This window comes from Antedon mediterranea, chromosome 1, assembly GCF_964355755.1.
Source record: "Antedon mediterranea chromosome 1, ecAntMedi1.1, whole genome shotgun sequence".
NCBI classification, from domain to species: Eukaryota; Metazoa; Echinodermata; class Crinoidea; order Comatulida; family Antedonidae; genus Antedon; species Antedon mediterranea.
The window spans coordinates 30,537,198-30,560,201 of NC_092670.1; the positions used below are offsets into that span (position 1 = coordinate 30,537,198).

General features: G+C 34.3%; 1 protein-coding gene across 1 annotated transcript; it reads left to right on the plus strand.

Moving 5' to 3' along the window:
- The first annotated feature begins 390 nt into the window (after positions 1–390).
- On the plus strand, positions 391–22,470 carry LOC140063651 (uncharacterized). Its single transcript, XM_072110086.1, has 5 exons — positions 391–410; positions 12,690–13,014; positions 13,316–14,778; positions 15,198–15,294; positions 15,536–22,470. The coding sequence occupies exons 2-5, from the start codon at positions 12,693–12,695 to the stop codon at positions 20,209–20,211; spliced, it is 6,558 nt and encodes a 2,185-aa protein (XP_071966187.1). The 5' UTR covers positions 391–410; positions 12,690–12,692; the 3' UTR covers positions 20,212–22,470.
- Positions 22,471–23,004: the final 534 nt, after the last annotated feature.

The following is a 23,004-nucleotide window of genomic DNA, read 5'->3' on the forward strand; positions in this document are numbered from 1 at the left end:
ACAGTTACATATTGCTAACCAAGGATACAGTGCAATTTATGCAACAATTATCATTTAATACCGTAGTAAAATAATAATTAATTTCTTTTTGTATTTTTTGTGTGTAATTATCTCAATGTTCAACATGTGTTATTAATGTTTATCTCTTTTAAATGTTATGTTCTCTTTGCTAACTTGTAAAATAAAACAAACCTATTTCAAAACCACACCCATTTATTCTGTTTATGTTTTTTCGGGTACTTTCCACAATTCATTGGAAAATTCCCCGATTGTGTTTGATTGGTCTAATCTTATTAAATAATGCATGTTGCTATGGTTACAATGATGTCAGACGTTTATTTTCTATAAAAAGTAGCGTATGTTTGTTGCGACTTACTCCGGTCTAAGATGCTGACGATCAACTTATTCTGGTGAGTTTAAGTATCGACTTTTAACTTTAAAAATTATATTAAAAATAGGATAGATTCGATCTTATCTTAAATATAAAATACTGATTTAAGGAAACTACAGAAACAGATGGTCCACTAAATATTATACGGTAGATTAATTGGGCATGAATTGTCTTATGGACTTTTTAAAATATAATTACTCTCCGCTAATAATATTGTAATTGTGTGAAGGTATACATAACACGTTTTTATCATCTTGTGATGCCATATAAAGAGGTTATGTAGACCTAAAATATAATGATTAAGATTTGCAACATTGTGGACATTTTAAAACCAATATTCGCTAATATTACCATTACGTGAATAGTGTTATCATTAGTAACAAATTCTTTCAACATATAAAATGATGGACTCTTCAAGGTGTAAGATGTATATGAAATAGTAAAATTTACTTTTTTTTTAAATTAGCCTGCGATAAATATTTCTATAGGTGTGCGTTATCTTCATGTTATGTAAAACTTATTTATAAGGATAAATATGTGGCTATTTATCGACTATTTAGCTGCTTTATTGTGGATCATTAAAAACTAAATCTCTAAAAACGCAGATTATTTACACTTTATTGGTCACAACTTCGCCAATACTTTTTCTCAGGAAAAGTAAAACTTGTTTAAAATTGAATCATCTTTACAGCCATATCAAATAATGGTACGTAGTTTATCTGGACGTTTGATTAAAACGCCGTCCTTTTTCCGGATCTATCGAATGTGTGAAGCCTTTAGATACTCCATCCACCCATCATACTTCGTTTCGGAATTACAGAATAATATAGGTTAACTTTAGCTTTTAATATATTATAATTAATTGACACTAGCGATTTACAATTCAGAGTTTTTTATGATTTTTGTTTTGTTTCTAGAGGTTCACGACGACCTCTGCTTTAAATTTTGGAACGTACCCTTTTATTGGGTGGTGCTTCTGTAGTCATGCATCTATGTAAACGCAGATATTGGTAGTTTTACTTGTTATAAAATAAAAACGTTAATTGCATAAACAAACGTTTAAGCGATTCATGTCCATTGTCAAATACCCCATTTTATAATGAACTATTCCTATAGCCACCACTGCCTGTAAAAGCCACCGGTGCACAATTTACACGCGAAGGGAGACACGACACCCATCAAGCATCAAATCGACCCGTAATTGTGTCGCGACGGACGATTTTAGTGTGAACATCAAGTCGAACTTATTAGTGTCGTTCGATTCTCAACTTCAACGCGGTGAATTCGGAACTAGCGAAGGCGCCGCGCATGAATTCGCTTTCTCTTGCAAATTCTCTTAAATTTAACCAATCCAATCACAAAGATCGTTGGGCTATGTTTGATGTCATCAGTCAGATGAAGATGAAAATAATCTGTTCAATATCGATGTTGTGTCCATATTTTGTGGCCATAATTCACGAGAATTCTTGTCTTTTTATGAAAAAAGGTGCACTTAAATATAACAATCACTAAACCAAAGAAATTGCATTTTCAGTGGATGCGTTTATTAAAAATACAAGTGTATTGGGAATAATTTTGCAAATACCTAGGTCTACCTAGCTTCTTATTATGCCTCTAGGCCTACTAGTCTATAGCTAGCAGGGGCGGTCGCAGAACTATTTTAAGGGGATGCTCAAGAGTCCAGGGCCATAATAGGAACCAGGTGTTTGAATTTTGTTAAATGACACTTCTAGGCGGCCGGAAATGGTACTCTCACGTACAATTCACGATAAATAACACCCGGCTAGTTTTCGCCGAAATAAAACTCTATATCTATCAGGCTACAATTAGTAAACAGCAGTATTTATCTCGCCTATTTTTCCCTCCGGTAAAACACACGCGACGAAGGCACTTCCGGTAAGGTAATATTATTCTAACAATTATACGGTAATCAATTAATACAAATTAATTACTAGGCCTATTATCAATTAATAATTTTAAAAAGTTAGACAAAAATGTGAAGCTGCTGCTATAATTATATTGAGCAAAACGTTGAATTGTATTATTTTGAAATAAATGCTAAATAAGACAGTAAAACAACAATTTCCAAAAATCATTTTAATTTATCCACTATACTGTACTGTACAGTATTGCTTAATACACTTCAGAAAAGAACATATTATCGAAATTTTCAGAAAGAAGCAATTAGGCCTACACATAGTTATTTCAAAGTTCGGATCGTCCGTAATTACTATGGAAATTCGACCCAATATTACGGACGTAGGGAAATGAATTTAAATATTAGGGTACCGTACTACGAGAATACTTAAATGATTGAGAATCCCCGGCAAAATGCAATAATTACGGACAAATCAACGACCCATATGACGGGGTTTTCCACTGTATCTTCTCATGACGCACACAGGCAATTTAAATAGTCAGAAATTCATTCTGAGCATGTTCCGAAACATATCTAAAAAAAAAAATACGCTGACCGCCGTTAAATTGTGCACCGTTAAGTTTACGCTGCAGTTAGTCAATTTACATATAGACTCTTCTATAACGTTAATGGTTAATATATAGAATGAAATGGGATCTAAATTTTAATTTAGTGGCAGAAAAAAACATTTATTATGAAATTAAGGGTGATGCCCGGGCAACTGAGGCAACACCCCTGCGTCCGCCCCTGGCTAGGCCTCTTTCTACGCGCCCAGATCGAACCGGAACTGGTGTTGTCAGGCGAAAATGACGCGTGACGCTTCGCTTCCAATGGGAACATAATCGGATCGCGACACTTAGTTCGCGATGGTCTAACCTTTTGAAGCTTGACGCGACTCGCTTCGATTCGACTGACTATTCAGTGTGCACCGGCCTTAAATCAATATTGCCATTGTGCATGTATTGTCTATATTATAAGTGAGAGAGTTTGTCTGTTTGTTTGTTCGTTATACAAATTATCATAGTTATGTATACCCCTCTCATTTTAAAGCTAAAGTTGAATTGAATTTGTCGTGGAAAGAATTTGATTTAAAAATAAGAGTGTGGGGTGTTATTGAAGAGGGGTGGGGGTTGGTGAGTATAGGGAGATACTGGAGTCGGGTGTTATTAGCCCTCTACTGAGAAGGCTTTAAACTAATTTTGAAACCCGCCATGGGGCGGGTATTATTGCTAGTAAGCTATATAATGGTATCATAAAAACAGGTTATTTCAAATTATAAAAGATTCGAAATTTTGTCATTTTCGACTTTTATATTACATGCAGAGCTTTTTAAAAGTCAACAGAATTACGATAAAAAATACAACCTGTATTAAAATCAATCAATCAATAAGAATTATGAAAATCTGACATGTAGTTTTCGAAATTCAAAGTCTACAATAACTCCATGGTCTACAACAAATAAATAATTTTATATAATTTTCAGTTTGTTAATAACATTGATAACGCTCCATTGAGCAGTTGTTTTGCGCAATTTGAACGAAAGTACTCGATTCAAATTGCGTAGCAAATTTCAAACTGCGCAAATAATTTTTTATTATTTGATAAAAAGAAAGCTCGATAATCTTACTAATACCCCTTTTACACCACCGAACATGAAACAAACCCGTGTCGCATCCGGATAAATATCCTTTTCACACCTGATTCATTATCCCCGGAATTACACGGGTTGCGTGTATTAATGTTCTAGATTAATCGACATATCGCTCTCTCTTGTGCATGAAGAGACACCACCCTAGTAACAGTCTGCTCATTATGCCTCCTATAATTTGGTTTTATGGCAATACAAACAAATTGAGTATACGCGTGAAGAATAATATTTCTTTAAATAAAAATGAATAACAAATAACCATACGTTTTATATATTAAATAATCGTATAAACAAAAAACAGTCTTATATTAATTTTTTAGTAAATTAAATACTATTGTGAGCGAAGATAGCAACTAACCGGGAAAACAAACGCGGGACTGTTTACACCGCGAACACGCAAGTACACGGGTTCGTCCCGGGTTGATTTGACGCTGAATATATTCCGTATCACTTACCCGGGTGGTTCAGCGACCCGGGTAACTTTTTACGTCGTTTACACTGGCTTATTTCTGCGTCCCAGGTATGACACAATTATTCCGGATCAACTTCGCATTTTCTGCCGGCGGTGTAAAAGGGGTACAGTATTAGGCCTACATTGATAATACTAAAAGTAATATTATATTCCCTACAATTTGTGACGTTTTGTAAATATAATGCATATATATATATATATATATATATATAACAAGAGAGGCAGGATTGCGTCAGCGTAATGATATCATCATTAAACCCGCTGATAAAGGTTCTGCCACTGTTTCTATGGACATCACATTTTATGAAGAGGAGTCCTTAAGACAGCCAAACAATCCTCTTAATTATCGTAAATTAGAACGGATCTCACCCCGGAAATTGCGGATAAGATGGCCAAATTTGTTTCTGTAATTGTAAAAAAACACCCCATCGTTCCTAAGATTGGACCTCATTTGGCACAAGTTAATCCAGTTCCAGGCAGATTTTATTTTCTACCTAAAATCCACAAAGCAGGCAATCCTGGTAGACCCATTATTTCGGGCAATGACACTGCTACAGAGAAAATGTCTGAATTAATATATATTAATTAATTAATTATTATATATATATATATATATATATAAATCCAAAGGCAAATTACTGAAAAAATGACAATGCTGTGGGTATCAGTGGCTGGATCTCAATGGAGATACAAAAAAAAAGTGAAAAGCTAAATCAAAACGATAAAGTAAAACAGCCAGAAAAGTTCGTAGATCTTTCACTAGCCCTTCATCAGTGCAAGTGAAGGAATTTGGATAAAGTCATAGCATAAGAACTGGCAAATAGTGACGATACCTGACACGTTTCTCGTACAGGCGACGTAATTTGGTTATCAAAAGTAGGCCTACCCTCCAGGATTACAGATCAAAATTGATACACACAGTAGAAAATATATATAAATCCAAAGGCAAATTACTGAAAAAATGACAATGCTGTGGGTAATATATATATATTACTTTAAAAGTATTAAACCAGGTCATTCCTTGTCTTAAATGTACGTTTTATGTTAAATTATGATAAAAAGAGAGATACAATGCACTGTAGTAGCTCGCGGTGAATGTCCTCTCATGGACGGTATGTAGGCCTATCCTAGCTAGACTTAGTTTTGTAGGCCTAGCTGGTAAACATCGGTAACGTACGAACACCCAACGCTAGCTATACAGTATGCCTGACGTTGTATAGTTGCTGCATTAATTGTCTTTCTGTTTTGGCTAGACTCCGTTGATACAAATTGGTGGAAACCCGTTATTTTCGTTGAAATGTTAGGAGTCTTCCATTTGTTTTGGCCTCGCGATCGATCGAAAAGTGGGTGAATAACAGAAAACAAAATCAATCCGCGCGAAATATGTTGAGATTTATAGCGGGGCGCTAAAATTATTAGAATCGACTTATTTTTCACATTTTTAACCGTTTTACGAAGAAAAAAGTTATCTCAATAGGATCATACAGTATTTATTTTTACATTATATGTAGTTAGTGACCTTAAATTAGATCTAAAAAACCTAGGGAATTGGAATTTAATTATTTATTAATAACGGAAAGAATAAATGCTATAAATATAAAAATAACGATTATAGCCTACCTAGGCCTATGTTTTAATAAGAGAGACGATAATGGCAAAAACTGTAAGAGAAACAGCGATCCTCTCATCGCCGCCGAGTGGCCCATGGGTGTTGAGCTAGCTAACGTTGCCGAGGAGCGTCGATGAATGAATATTTTTATGCTTAGACCTACTACTGTATGTTTTGTGTTATTAACATTATTTTGTGCAAGAAAATCTTTGCGCAATTTGAAATTGCGAAAGCATTTTTAAAAGAACAAAGAACTTGATATGATATCTCTGCAAATCAAAATTGAATGGATCCTTATTATGCGGAGATAATTTGATTAATTCCCACCCACCCAGACCGTGCTCTGTGTGGTAGATGTGCCCGTGGTATGTGCCTATTTATAGGCGTTTATTTGTTATACGGCCTTACCACGTTGACCTATAAATAGGCCTACCTGTCACAATATATTTCAATAGTTTTTTCAGCCTTGATCGTACATATTTATTATATAATACGTACTCCTTTGAATCCAAATAACGTCCGATTGATCATTGGTTGATTAGAAATCCATATTTCCATACCGCCCGCCGCGCCCCATATAGCCAAATACGGTATGATAACCGACGTCATTCATTCATTCATTCAAAAATCGAAAGGTCGACTGGTGGACCTTTAATAAAAGAAAATAAATACAGGCTTGTAGGAAGTCTAGAGTTTGGGGTGTATGACAATGTTAGGTGTTTTTTCAATCTTTACAAATAGGAAGGGGTTACAATTCTTACTTCCTATTATACGCCTTTAGATTCTTTAGAAATTTAATTTAGTAGGGTGGGTGTCAGTTAAATATATTTCTTATTTTTGGTAAATTGATATTACTAGATGGTACGCGAGCGAAGCGAGCGTACCATCTAGTTCATGCCCACAGATGGTTCTCGAATACATAGTAATTTCAGCGTAAAAAAACTGGCGATTTCAAATGTACTTACGGCAGGACTATAAAACATTGTCGTTTACAGAAACAAATAAATAGACACAATGATTTATGTAGTCAACCAAAATTAGCACCTAGAAACTTGTCACAAAATGAGTCGAAATTTGTTATTTGAACTCATTTAAACAAACCCAATTTTGTTAAATTATTCTTTATATTTCTTTATTATCCAATCAGTAACGAAATATTTTTTTTATAGGCCTATAAATAATATACCACTAAATAGAGTAAAACATTTCCGATTTAATAATTTCTTAAAACTGTCACTGTCTCATGGTCGATTGAAATAGTAAAGTACATTTAAAGACCACTAATACGTTTATATTTTTGTAATTATTAATTAATACAAACGTTGAGAAACAACTGACAGTAATAAAGTATTATATTATTATGTGTTTATAATCTAAAAGTAGGAGCTACCCACACTCACAGTGATAACGTTTATTAGTATATTTGTTTATATTATATCTAACAGTACCAACACACTTTTGATTCAAATGGCGATCAAAAGTGGTTAATACCTATTTGCAGTATTGTATAGCATTACAATACTATTTCTGTTTATTCTCCAAGGGTCTATAAATTTACCTACTTGTGTTAAACCATGGAGGTATGCAATAATTTGGAATGTTCCATTCATTGCAAATCAATACATTTCTATAAACGTATATTAAATCTATCAAAATAGTATTTTTTAAAGAAAATCGGCCTGTCTTCAACATTATGATGCTGTACTCGAGCAGTTCAACCGGTTTTCAGTTATTAAAAACAGTTATCGTAGGGAGGAGGAGATAGGAAAATACGAAGCATCCTCGTATTATTGTATGCGGGTATTTTTCACGAAGGACATGTATTAGACAGTGTATACCACGATCGGAAAACATCCCTATTTGGGGCAAATCGTTGAACCTAAATTCATTTTAATTGTCAATAACTAATTATCTGACTCAATTTAATTAGTAAAAAGGGTTACATCAGGTGGTTAAAATCAGTACCGAAAGTACGAACCAACTTTATATACCATCGAGTAAACATTATAGAAATAAGGCGCGATTTACCGAATTTTGCCCTTACGTAAATGTATATATAGATAATATCTATGTTTTTACACAATGACTGTGATTTAATAATGTTCTCATATCTCCCATCGATTTGGTTTGTTTTGATTGATATTATTCATTTATTTCTATCTTTGTAATAATGTAGGTCTACATATATTTTGCTGTATTGGTAATTTTAAATATTTGATTAAAATAATAAAGATATTTGACTTATAATACTGCACTGAAATTCATTTCAAATACCCTAATTAATTAAACTCAGGAGGATAATACGAATTAACAATGTAAACTCATTCTATTGTAGAGATTGATAAACAAGAAATATTTCTTACAAAAAACGCCGCGTAACTTTTTGACTGGACAGTTGTAAGAACAGTCTTCATTAATCTAATATAATAGGTCGGCCAATCAAAACGCAAGTGAACAATTGGGACTTTACTTGTGATTTATGTCATTGGCCTGTCAGCACAGTCGTTTCTTTCTAGAATTAAACGCACAAACTTGTACTGTATTGGGAATAATGTATGTGGTTATTACTATCGCATTTAGGTATTGATAATAATAATAATATGGCTTTTGAATATATAATTACTGTCTGTAGAATAACATTTATACATTTTCGGTTCGCGATGAAAATTTATATGAATGGATTTGTAATAGGTATTTATAATAATAGTATATGGGTTGTATTATTGCTAAGCTATCACCAAATCGCGTTATAACATTATTTCTCAGGGTTTTTTGCACCATTGATCAATACCAAACGCGTATCGGTATTATAGTTTTTAATGAATCATTACATTAATAAAAATACCCAATTAAATCAATCGCGTCAGTCTAATTCCGACTTATGTTTCGATCACATAGTTCTGTGTCTACACTGTCCCAACTAGTTTAACAAAAAAAGTGTGATGTGCCCAAATATGGTAGTGATATGCCCGATTATCGTAGTGATATGACATCGTCATGTCTATATAATATGGGCACATCATATTTAGTTTGATAGTATAGACAGAGCTTAAGGATTATATTTAAAAAATGTTTTCTTACATTTTGAACGGAAGTATTTATTTGTTTATAAGCCCAATTTTCCAGTCTTAATTTTACATTTTGAAAAAAAGTATTTATTTGTTTATAAGCCCAATTTTCCAGTCTTAATTTTACATTTTGAAAAAAAAGTATTTTATTTGTTGATAAGCCCAATTGTGCAGTCTTATTTTACATTTTGAACGAAAGTATTTATTTGTTGATAAGCCCAATTTTGCAGTCTTATTTTACATTTTAAACGAAAGTATTTATTTGTTGATAAGCCGAATTTTCCAGTTTAATAATAATGACCCCTTCCACAGTGCTTATACCATATACATTTTACATGATATTGACCGTGGGTTCTTTACGCCTCTGATGCATTTGTTTTTATTGTACCTTTTTAATAAATTATTATATGTTTAGGCCTAATCACACCCAATTTAATGAAACGGTCAGATTCCGATTTCAATTGAACGAAAGTAGTACTGTATTTATTATTCATTGATAAGCCAAGGGTCCCATGGCGTTAGCCGATATCTTGAGCATTTGACTCTTGTGTCAACCTGTAACACAAATCATTCTTCAAAATCTAAAGAAAGAACCTCACACGTCTTTTTTGTGAGTGATACACTATGGATATGCCCACGGAAATAATATGTGGACATTGCAAACAATCATAGGCCTACAGTAACAAACATAACATGGCTAATAAGCATAACATTTAGACTTGCTTGTTTTCTAGTGGATTTTTATTTACTTTAGCATGTAGAATAAAACTAGTAACAGTGGCTATATTAATAATTATACTGATTATCCTTGATGTTATCGCGTCTAATAATAAAATATTTTGTTGTTGATAAGCCCAATTTTTCAGCCTTGATTTTACATTTTGAACGAAAGTATTTATTTGCATGATAAGCCCAATTTTGCAGTCTTAATAATGACCCTTCCACAGTGCATTTTACACGATATTGACCGAGGGTTTTTACGCCTCTATAGCCACTGATCAATACCATAATTAATGTACTTTTTTAAATGAATATTGAAATGTTTCAACATACCCAATTCAAAAAAACGGTCCGTTTTCGAGTTCAATCTTTTGATTAGAGAGGTTGGAGTTTCATTTTGAACGAAAGTATTTATTTGATTGATAAGCCAAATTTCTAGTCCTAATGATTTGAGATTCAACGGGTCTTGCTTTCAATTGTATAATAATATAATTATAATTATATATATATATATATAAATATAATATTAAGTATAATTATGAATTCACCAACACTTTCAGGCCCGGGGCCGAGTTTGTGTAGACCAGACTTCCATGCACAGCCACATGTTAAGGAATATGAATCTCTTTATGATTTTAATATGGTTCGAAATGATATTACACAGCAACGATTAGACAGCAACTGTGCAAGAGTCCAACTAATAAAATCGGAATGATCAATTAATTGAACATTTGCAGCATAAGGCCCATACACTAGGACGATAACGATCGACGATAAATAGACAAATGTGCATTTTTAATACATAAACCAAAAGAAATATAAACAATTCCTTTGATGAAAATTATATTTTCACACGTCCAATCAAATGACGTCATGATTAGTAAGACCAATAATATCGTGACAATACAGCGATTTTATTGTTTTTATTTATCATGACGTCATTTGATTGGAATTTGAATTATTTTTATCAAAGACAGCATAAATGATTATCCTATAGGTCTAGAACGAAAACCTTTCTAATTTCTTTTGGTTTATGTAAAAAAAATGCATGCTATATATTTATCGTCCGTCGTTATCGTCATAGTGTAATTGGGCCTTTATACAAAAAAAATAAATTGATTACGAAGTTACATGTCATTTTCACCTTTCACCAAAAAACTAACCTTTTCAAAACTAATTAATTGTTACGAAGCCAATTTATATTATAAATTTCATTAAAACTGAACTTTACGGTAAATGAAGAGTAAGTATCAGTTAATATGAATAATATAACTAGTAGGTCTATGAACTTGCGTCCAGACACAGAACTGTGACATTACTATCATAAATGTTGAAACCACTTATAAAACCTTTTTTTTAAAGAAAATATAATTGTGTTAGGAGAAGGCTAATAAACAAATAGATAATGTACAAACCTTTTTCTGGATTAATTAATGGAGCAGGCGTTCCTAATAATCTGCTGCTGCTACTAGACTGATTGTTCACCTTCTGACGATAATTGATTGGACCCCCCACGGCATCTGATAACCAACAAAAAATTTACGAGGACTGTTTCAATGATTTAATATCTGACGGCGTATTATTATAACATTGGCCTAGATTGACAGTCAAAGAAAGTCATTGTAAATACCTCCCTTTATGTTGACAGAGCCAAAATAAAGTTTTGACCATTATCGAATGATTATTTGACAGTGACTTATTATAATACCGGCCTGGTTGACAGCAAAAACGAAGTTATTATTTATTGATCAAGATTTTACAGATTTCCGTCTACATCTCAATAATACTGTATTATCAGCAAAGGCTTTCATATAGACTCTCTTCTCCCAGACGTTTTTTTGGGTCCAGCAGCTACCTATAAATTATAGTCGAGTTTCCAAATTCACAAAACTGTCAGCCTTAGATACTAAAGCTACCGCTATGAAACAGCTTATTAATGAATGTGTCCTCCTGGGACATAGCTGGCTAGAGCCGCGGCGCGAAAAAACAAAACAAAAAACACCTTTTCATACACTCAAACTATAACTACTGTACAGTCCATAATGGTTAGGTAATTGTCCTGGTGGTTGTCCTACAATCTTTAAAAACCAACTTAACTGAGAAAAAAACCCAATGTGAACTTGATCAATTCTGCTTTAATTCTACAGAATACATTTAACAAACGAATACAGTATACATTTCGAAAATATTTTTGATTTAATCTTCAAATCTGATGCAATTTTAAATGAATATTATCTTATTTTAATCAAATTATTGTAATTTATTATTAGGTCTATACATTTTAAAAAGATAAATACATGTTACGTATTTTGTCTCTATAAAAAAACGCGTTTAGCCAACTTATTTTATACCATAATAAAATAAAATGTGGAAAAATTGTCGAAAATAGCAGGAAACCTGACATTTTTAATGACATGAAATCACTTCGCCATGCTTCACATGTCCGTTTGGTGATTAAGCTATAAATAGATTTAAACTCAAATTCATCCAAACAATGATATAGTTATACAATTAAGTAATGGTGCGCTATAATTAAGATAAACAATTATCTTATCAGAAGATTCAATGCACTCCATTTTAGTTATTGGTAGAACACTTCTTATCGGACACATCTGATTCGTGTGCACTTAAATTGACCAGGTGAATATTTCTGAAGGAGTTGAAGGTTACCCCGTCTTGCACGGGAATGTACAAGTGTAGTCTTACTGCTACGAATGATTAGTATACCGACCACTAATCAAACATTAATGTGAATGTTTGGAAAAAAATCCCGCTGGTGATTATAGTAAGTATGCCGAAAACCTTCAAATGATAATCACCGGTGTGATAATCATTAAACAACTGTTTTCTAAATTATTAATAGCTTATGAGAAGTACGGGTAACTTATTCATGAGACTAACTGGTAAGAAGTGCGCTACCAATATGGATCCTCTTGACGACAATGACAAGATTGCCATTGTAGGGATAGGATGCAGATACGGCGACGGTGTTGAGGGTCCACGGGAAATGTGGAGTATGTTGAAGGAGATGAGAGACTGTACAACATCTCATCCCGCAGAGCGATTTGACAAATCATCCTTCTTTTTTCCTGGTGAAAAAAAGAAAGGTAAATTGTATACCAAACGTGGCGGTTACCTGAAGCAAGATCCGTTTATGTTTGACCGACAATTCTTCAGGATGTCACCAAGTAAGTATTAAGGAAGTCTGGAAGCATAAGCTGTACCGTATGTGAGTGAGCATTTACACCAAACAAAAAACTTCAAATATCAACGATGTTTTATACCAAAATGATTGCATTTGACATTAATCTATAGTAACAATCTCACAAATTATTCCATAATTGTGTTAATTTTTTTTTTATTGTAGCAGGAAATTCAATTTTGTAATTGTTTAATTATTTCAGAGGATGGACAATTTGGGTATACTGGGTATATTTGTTACCCTTAACACTACAACTTATAACTCGTTTAAAATCATTCCCTTTTTAGGTGAAGCTGAACACATGGATCCACAAATACGAATTCTTCTTGAGGTTGTCTGGGAATCGATTGAAGATGCTGGTATCCCTGCTTCTACACTCCGTGGCTCCAACACCGGTGTGTATATGGGAGTAACGGCCAATGAATACTTTACTCTAACTCAATTCCCATTTAGCAACCTCAGTCAATATTCAAATTCAGGAACCAACTCTTGCATGATTTCCAATCGTATTTCGTATGAGTTTGATTTAAGAGGACCCAGTTTTTCCATCGACACTGCTTGTTCGTCATCTCTCTATGCTGTACAGGTTGCATGTGATGCTCTAAGAAGAGGGTCATGTGACACAGCAATTGCTGGTGGGGTAAATATCATTCTTACTCCTACGGTTACAATTGGCTTTTGTCAAGCTGGTATGCTTTCTCCTGAAGGTCAGAGTAAAAGTTTTGATGCATCAGCTGACGGTTACAGCCGAAGTGAAGGTGTAGGGTCAGTATTTCTAAAGCCACTTAAAAAAGCAATAGCAGATAATGATCGAATTTATGCTGTGATACGCGGTGGTGCTCTTACAAATGATGGTCGAACACCGGGTATTGCAAATCCAAGCTATGATGCCCAAATTGATCTCGTACACAAAGCATGTGCAGCAGCAAAAGTCGACCCATGTGATATTACATACATCGAAGCTCACGGCACTGGTACTAAGGTAGGAGACAAGACTGAAGCAAATGCTATTGGTGAATCCATGGGCAAACAACGTTCAGATGACCTGCCACCTCTGTATATTGGTTCCATAAAGTCAAACGTAGGACATGCTGAAGGCGCTGCTGGAATAGCAGGTGTTATCAAGACAGCATTATCATTATATCATCGAGAAATTCCTGGCGTTGTGCATTTCAAACATGGTAATCCAAATATACAATTTCATGATCTGAAACTGAGAGTTCCTTCAACAAACATCCACTGGCCAGATGGTTCCAAGTTGCTTGCAGGCTGTAGCTCATTTGGATTCGGTGGTGCTAACGCACATATTGTGTTTCAGGCTGCGCCACAAAATCAACAGCCCGTTCATCAAAACGAACATAGTTCACAAACGTTGATTGAATCATACAAATTGTTAATGATTTCGGCTAATTCACAAGAAGCTCTTCATCAGAGGTGCATCGACTGGAAAAACTTCTTATTAAATTCAACTGGTTTGGATTCTCTTCGAAACATGTTATATACTGCTAATGTAAGAATTTATATTCATGAAGAGAGAGCAGCTCTTATCGCCAAGTCAAGGGATGGATTTGTAGATTTGCTGCAAAAGAAAATAGACGGTGAAAGTCTAGATGATCTTATTGAAGGGAAGGTATCAGAAGGCAAGTCCACCAACGGAACAGTTTTTGTATTTTCTGGCATGGGGACTCAGTGGTGGGGCATGGCTAGAGAGTTAATAAATACACAACCGATCTTCAAAACAGTCATAGAGGTAATTATTATTATTGTTTTTACGTAGACCTAATATCTATATTTTCATTTCTAAACTAATAATCAAATTCAAAGTTTTAAGTTATGAAGGAAAATTAGGTTATTTTAACTTGATTTCTATGAAGGCTATGAATTCATTGTTATTTATTTGTTCTCATATGCCCCTATATCATCTCTAATGTTTAATTTATATAACACAGTTATACTCCATATGACTCCACCAGCTTCGTTTATTAATCAAAATGCGAATGGAAGTTCCTACTATGCAACACATTCCAACCGGAAAGTGTTAAGGAATTATACTGAAGTCATTAATTAATTAAGTTACAACGTGACGTCAGATGCATTTATAAAAATATTGAATGTAATATATGTTAATATTTGAATTATGATGCTTTTACTGAACTTAATTATTTATAGAGAATAGATGGTTATCTAGGGACGGCTGGTGGAAAATGGTCGCTTATTGAAATGTTAACGATAGAAACTGATAAAAACAAGATTAACAGCGATACAGGTGATCTTTTTTTACTGATTCAGTCCATAACAATTTGTCTATTTGAATTGGAATCATTGATTTCCTTAAATCACTTTATTTTAGATTTTTGTATGGCATTGTTGTATCTTAATTTCGAGAATATAAATTTAAATAAATATTAGATCATCATATTTTCTGCAAACACTAAATGTAGGCTGTGTATTGTAATCCTTTTTGTATTCTTAATTCTTATTGTAATTTAATTTATTATTTTAAACAGAAATTTCTCAAGTCTGCATTTGTAGCATTCAGATTGGATTAGTTGAACTGTACAAGCATTATGGAGTAAGGCCGAGTGCCGTAATTGGTCACAGTGTAGGTGAAGTAGCAGCAGCCTATGCAGCTGGACTTATCACCATGAAAAATTCAGTTAAAATTATCTTTAACCGAGGACATATTCTTAGAAAGACAAGTGGCTCAGGAACGATGGTTGCAGTTCTTCATGACGTGGATGTTGTTAAAAGTAAGCTGGAATCTACTCAAACAATACTAGACATAGCTGCTATAAACAGCCCTGCACAAATTGTATTGTCAGGAAAAACGGGGTTAATTAATGATTTTTCATCCCATCTAAAAAAAGAGGGCATAGTGGTAAAATTACTAAATGTTAATAATGCATTCCACAGTTATCATCAAGAAGGTTTAAAAAAAGAATTTGTTAGTAAGATTAGTTTCCTTCAGAAAAAAACCTCTTCAACAAACCAAACAGCCGTTATTCCAATGATGTCAACTGTAACTAACCGGTATGTTACTTTACAAGAGGCGAATGATCCTGGTTACTGGTGGAGTAATATTCGTCAGAAAGTACGTTTCAGAGACGCAGTAGATGCCATACTAAATGACGGTTATAGTGACTTTATAGAAATAGGAGCTCATCCAGCGCTGTCACCATCAATTAAAGAGATTATATCTTCCAAATCAACTAAACTAATGGTTCACTTTATAACCCATTCCCTTAAACGACCACGTGATATAAGTGATTCTGCTAATGACAATCTAAATTTCATTACGTCATTGGCGCATATGTTTGTTCGCGGTTACTCTGTTGATATGACACCATGCTTCCAAGAGATTACCTGTCAGGTATTGTCCTTACCATTGTATCCATGGCAACGTATCATGTGTTCTGCAGTAACTACATCGAGGATTGAAACCATGCGATATCCAAACACTTTCCATCCACTTTTAGGAAAACCAGACAACTCTGCTAACTTCACAAAAAGTTCAGGCTTACAAGTTTGGAAAGGCACTGTGGGGATTGTCGAGGAGCCATGGATTGCCGATCACGTTGTTCAAGGTAGCGTAGTTTTTCCGGCTGCTGGATTTATAGAGACATCAATTGCGGCACACCATGAACTGTTTACAGATTCTCCTCATGTAATTATAAAAGACATGCATTTTGACCGTTTTATGTTTGTTTCCGACAACAGTGCGACTGTAGAAACAACAACAAAGATGGAAACTGGTGCAGATACAGCCTCATTTATATTCTGTTCTTTTAATAAAACAGACAATAAGTGGATACAACATACATCAATGAAATTACTCAAAAATGAAGAAAGATCTGGAAACAGCATAGTTTCAAGTAAACAGATGTATCTTCCTGTAAATGAAATTAGAAATAGATGTTCCGAAGAACTTAATGGCAAATCTAGTTTCTATTCCTTCATTAAACAACTTGGTTTTGATCTAGGAGACAGTTTTATGTCCATTGAAAATATAAAGCTAAATAAAGTAGCTGACGAGGCAATTTTCTATCTTCGAGCACCTGATACTGTTGCTGCACAGTCCAGTCGATTCTACATTCATCCAGCTTTTCTCGATGGTATATTGCAAGGAATGATGGGCCTTGAGCGTCTGTATAACGCTAAGTTAAATCCACATATGAAGTCTGGAGGTCGTGTGCCTCGATCAATCGAAAAGCTACAATTGAAGAATTGTAAATTCCCAGATGAAATATTTCTTCATATTAATCTAATCAATGGCGATAAAGGTGTATATGCAAACGTTTCAGTTGCCGATGCAGAAACACAAGAGATCATTGCAAGATGTTCAAATTTACGTTTCGGACCAGTTGGTAGTAGTAATAGTACTGACGATAACGCACTAAAAATATGGGAGAAAAAATGGGTACCTATAGATATTGGTATGGAAATCAGCGATACAACTGACCTGATATTGATAACGGGTGATGACAAGAAATTGTCTTTACAGCTTAAGGAGACATTTGCTTCGGTTGGACTTCTTTCAGACACTTACAACGAGACAGATATTCAAACAGTGAAGATAAACATGGATACTACACCCTTGTCGCATGTTATAATCACAATTGGACGTCATAATGAGGATAATCCGAACGAACTTTGCAGAGAACAGTTTTTAGAGTACCATTTCAAAACTGCAGAGATGTGCATCAGTCAATATAAAGCCCTATCAACCAAGAATGACATAAATCCAAAAATATGGTTCATTACAAGAGATGGAGTTTGTGCTAAACAAGATGACATTGTCGATCCTTACCAAACTTACGCCTCAGTGTACGGATTTGGAATAAGTGTAATTCAGGAAAATATGAATTTTGTTCCTACTATTATAGATATTCCATCAGATGTTAATAATAAAACAACAGCTAGATGGTTGCTGAAATATATCAGAAGGAGTGACACTGATGAGACATTCATTGCATTACGCCATCACAAATCATCTTCAAAACCAACAGATGAATTTAAAACGTATGCATACCGTTTGCGCATAAGTGATATCTATGACTTTCCCTATAAAAAGTCATCCAAACAATGGAAACTTGACATCCGTCAAAGTATTCAGACAGGGAGACTTTTACTGAAAAAGTACCTTCCAACCAATGACGAAACAAAGCCTACAGAATTTTCAGCGGTAACTATTGAAGCATTCATGCTACTGTTAGGCGATTCTGAAGACTCAAATGGAGTTGCACACCCAGTGGTTATGTTTTGTGGTCATTCAGGCCAATCCACTGTGATTGGTGTTTGTTCTTCAAACGACTTACAATCTACAGTGCAAGTTAGTGCCAAAGATCTAATTGCACTCAACACCAACCTTCCTTCTACAAAAGTCATAAACATTGTCTCATCATACTTGCTTCCATTTATTATTGTCCGTGATCTAAAACCAAGCGGTACGACTATTGTTTGCATGGAATCAATTGATGACACACACTGTTTAGCTGTTGCACACATGGCTATAGAACTAGGTCACACTGTTCTGGTAGTTGTTACACGATTTCCAGAAGAATATACCAGTAATTCAGATACTCTGCTACGATTTGTTCACAGTCGAGATGCAATGACAGCTCTAAATACACAACATGTTGGCTGTGTAATCGGACGTAAATCGCACGTAACCGAATTATTACGATCTAATAAAGGAGTAAGACAAAAGTTGACACCATTTGCAACAATTGGGATATTGAAAACCAACGAAGACGATTCTACTGGCTGCCTTGGTCTTTCGAAAAATACTAGAATTGTCGTTTACAGTTACGAATTACCATTAATTGGTAAATTTCACCAAGTTGAGCATATTTTAAAAACTATGTTGGCCTTGTTTGAGAAATCATCAACACTGTCCAGTAGACAAAAAGTCAGTTTAAAAATTAAACACTTAAAGGATGTTAAAACCTACGATCTATTTTTGTTTCAAGATGTTATATTCTCTACTGGTATTAACGAAGCCGTTCCTTTAATTTGGGATTTTTCTGGAAGCGAGACTAAATTTAGTATGAGCAATTCTTATATTGTAACTGGTGGTACGACAGGATTCGGCCTCAGTCTTGTAGAATGGTTGGTGGATAACGGAGCTGGACATATTTTCATCCTAAGTCGATCTGTGCCAGACTCAATAGCAGAGAAATTGCTAGATAACCTTAGAAGTCGTGGAATACAAATAGTACACATCAAAACAGATATTTCACAAAGATCAGATGTTGAGCATGCATTCGAGAGTGTTTTGAACATTTCGCCTAACTCTTTATCTGGAGTATTTCACTGTGCTGCACAATATGATGATAGGCTTATTGAGAACATCACACAAGAAAGCTGGAGTAGAGTGATGGCAACCAAATCCTGGGGTGCTCTTTTACTACATCAGACGTCTATTAAGTTCATGGTTAAATTGGAATATTTTGTACTGGTTTCTTCTGTAGTTCAGTTAGTAGGAAACGCAGGTCAGGCAAGTTACTGTGCTGCTAATACATACCTTTCATCTCTTGGTCATTATCGTAGAAAACAAGGCTTACCAGCAACTGTCTTGTGTCCAGGAGTAATCGGAGACACTGGGTTTGCAGCACGAGAACTTCTTATTGATTTTTGGGAAAGAAAAGGAATAGAAAGTTTGCCAGCAAAGCAAGTGCTACATTTTCTTGATGTAATGCTTAATTGTTCTATATTTGAAATGGGTGTAACGGGAAATCTTCGAATTGATGATGTCATAACAAAGTACAGAGGTATCTTAAAACAACACGACAATACAGATGGTTCATTCATGCTAGTAGGATTTTCTTCTGAGAGGTATTTGGGCACAATTGAAGATAGCGGTAATCTAATTAATCAAAGTCCAGATGAAGCCGAGGCGTATATTCTACAGAAACTCTGTAGTTTCATATCCAAACGTATTGGTTTAACTACTGATATTTCACCAAACACCTCACCGTCTTCTCTCGGAGTCGATTCTTTAACTGCAACTGAATTGAGCGACGACATTCAAAAAACATTTCATGTTCCATTACCATCTATGGAATTGATTAATGTAAATGCGACCGTTCAAACTCTGTCAGTGTTGATCTATAAAAGGATTGTAGAGCAAAATATGGATATAGAAAAAGACAAAAACGAACATGTGAACGTGAATGAAATGTAACCAACGCAATGTATGTGTCTATCTGTATCGGTAACCTACTGTGATAGATGAATGGTAGAATAAGCGCTAAAGATCTCACGGATGGACGTCTATAATTAGGTGATATTAAACAGATCACCCTTTGTTATTGTACAATATAATAATACTAATAATGGTTGATATTTCATATAATTTAGTTAGATATTATTATAGCACACCGAAATATTATTGCTATTTGACCATTTGAATTGTTGGTTTAGTATCATGTGGCCTTCAAAGTGAACCGTTAAAGTGATTTGCAACGGCCTGAAGGCTTGTTTAAACAGTTTTAAGTAAAACCTGATAGACACCCTACAAAATGCTCCGTCTAAATGATTCTGTTCCATGCTCAATATATGAGCACTGCTCTACTGCTTTACAGTCTGGGCATTCCATTTAATATAGAAGAATGGGGTTGTGTATTTGAAATACATGGGACTAGGTGTGTTATAAATCAAATAATGAATGCTCTGTATTTGTTTAATAGAGATAACATTTTCAATAACAGTGTTCCATATCCAATGAGGCGGAGCCGAGTTTGATAGAGCTCGCTATTAAACTCATAAACGTCATTATTTGTATAATAGTTACAGTAGCCACAGTATAGTGTTGTTACCTAATCAATTTAAACATATTAATCCACAAAAAAGATTTCACCGCTGTTGCTTTTTGTGGTTGAACAAATTAAAATTTTATTATAATAATTTTAAAATAACAAATGTTATAGTTTGATAGGATATAGTCATAGAGCAGTAACGTTAAACACATTTTCCTACGTTTTCCGATCTAATTTAAGGTCAGAAATTACATCTTATATAAAAATAAATAGTATTGGGCTTATTAACTAGCTAATTTTCTTCTAAAATAAAAATGTAAGCGGACTGTTATAAATATCAGCATATATCGCGCGCGGATTGATATATTTGTGTTGCTTAGGCTATGTGATGCACCTACATTCGATCGATCGTGAAGGGAAAACAAATGAAAGAACCGTAACTTTTAAACAAACGTACCGATCGTCCCCAGTGTGTGTTAACGGATTCTGCTAAAAGAAAAATAACTCAGCATAGAGACAACGCTAGGCAAGGGATACTCTAGTGTACGATGTTCGCATGGGCCTTTGTTTCCCACCAGCTAGAAGAAGACCACTGACGCGAGAAAATTCGACGCGAGCTGCTTAGGTAGTGCATTGTTTTTCTCTTTTTTTTGTTTTATCATAATTAACCTTACAACGTACATTTAAGACAATGAACGGCCTGATTTAATGTTTTATTGTAATATAGATGCATTACCAGTTATGTAATAATGAATGTTTAAAGCAATTTATGAATTACATTTGTGCACGTGCTATTTCCACTCCTTTTCTTTTTCATTTCTACTTGCAAATAAGTTGAAATATAAAAATTGTAGTACTGTATAACGACATTTGACGCCAGCTCATTGCAATCATTGTTAGTATTAATGTTGTGGTTTATATAATAGAATGTTTAAAATTCACACATGTTTCAGCATTGTATGTGATGATTAAAATAGCAGTTTTATTATTTTCATTATCAAGCGTTCATCTTTAAATTAAATACAAATTTACATTGGCAGCAAAAGGCTTAATTGTTGTATATGTATTTATTATAAATAATATTGAATTTACAAAATAACGCAATACAACTTCACACATCGAAACACATCGAAGGACACATTTTGACAACGTATTAAGATGATGCATTTGTTATCAGAACAATTGCAAGGTTTCCGCATGGATTAAAGAATTAGAAGGATATGCATCGACGGTGACATCAAACGATTTTACAACGCGCTTGCCTATACTAAAGCACTGCTGCCAATCAAACATTGAACTCCGTGTCTCTAACCGCGGCCCTCTGTAGAACGCTGCGAATCAACTGCTACATTTTTTTTAGACCAACACGTAACCATGTAGAAATCGTATGCGCAGTCTGAATGTTCTATTGACATGTCTGCGTCGATGATTAATTGACAACAAAAATGTATTGCTGAACAATTCTGTTTTAGTTTCATAACAATCGGACTACAAAAAGTTCACTTTCTTACGACTGGTAATTTTAAGTAGTTGGTAATATTAATAAAATATGCAATTTTTATATTTGAATTATCATTATTTGCCTGCCATCTTCTGTCATTAAAAATTGCGTTAATCTATAGAATATTAAATTGTGCATTTGACCATGTATGTTGTTAGCGTGTCCGGTGTCCACACATAGAAAAATCGTGTTTTTAATATATGGCTAAGCAGTGGTTTCTTCATAAATCTCCTTAATTATCGATGTAATTATATTTAAATTTTAGTGCCTGGTGATTGGCTAGTGGTTATTTCATCCACATCACATCCAATCACCGGGCCTAATTGAATGAAAACAGCGATCCCTGATTGGATTGCGATACGTTACCTAGCGGTCGTTTTGAAAAGTACACGCAGGGCAAACTTAATCACGAACAAAAGTACCTATTATTATTCACACAAGAAAGACAACGGTGAGTATATAGATCATGATTACACGTTGTATCTACTACACTTGATATTAGCCTAGGCCTACCTAGGCAGTATCAATGTCGGCAAATCATATGGTGTACTAGTAAGCCTAGAAGGCCTAGGCCTAGTATCCTTGCTGATTTTGTAATTTTACATGTAGGCTGAGACAACAAATAGTTATTGTCTCAGATGTAGGGCTACTACAGACAGGTCATAAAATGCTACTTTATTGTCATAAAAACATTAGCGTAGATCAATCGCGGCAGAAA

Coding starts and splice junctions, on each gene's coding strand:
- LOC140063651 (XM_072110086.1), top strand. CDS start 12,693: ATGAGAAGTACGGGTAACTTATTCATGAGACTAACTGGTAAGAAGTGC. Junction 13,015..13,315: donor ATTCTTCAGGATGTCACCAA/GTAAGTATTAAG, acceptor TTCCCTTTTTAG/GTGAAGCTGAACACATGGAT. Junction 14,779..15,197: donor TCTTCAAAACAGTCATAGAG/GTAATTATTATT, acceptor AATTATTTATAG/AGAATAGATGGTTATCTAGG.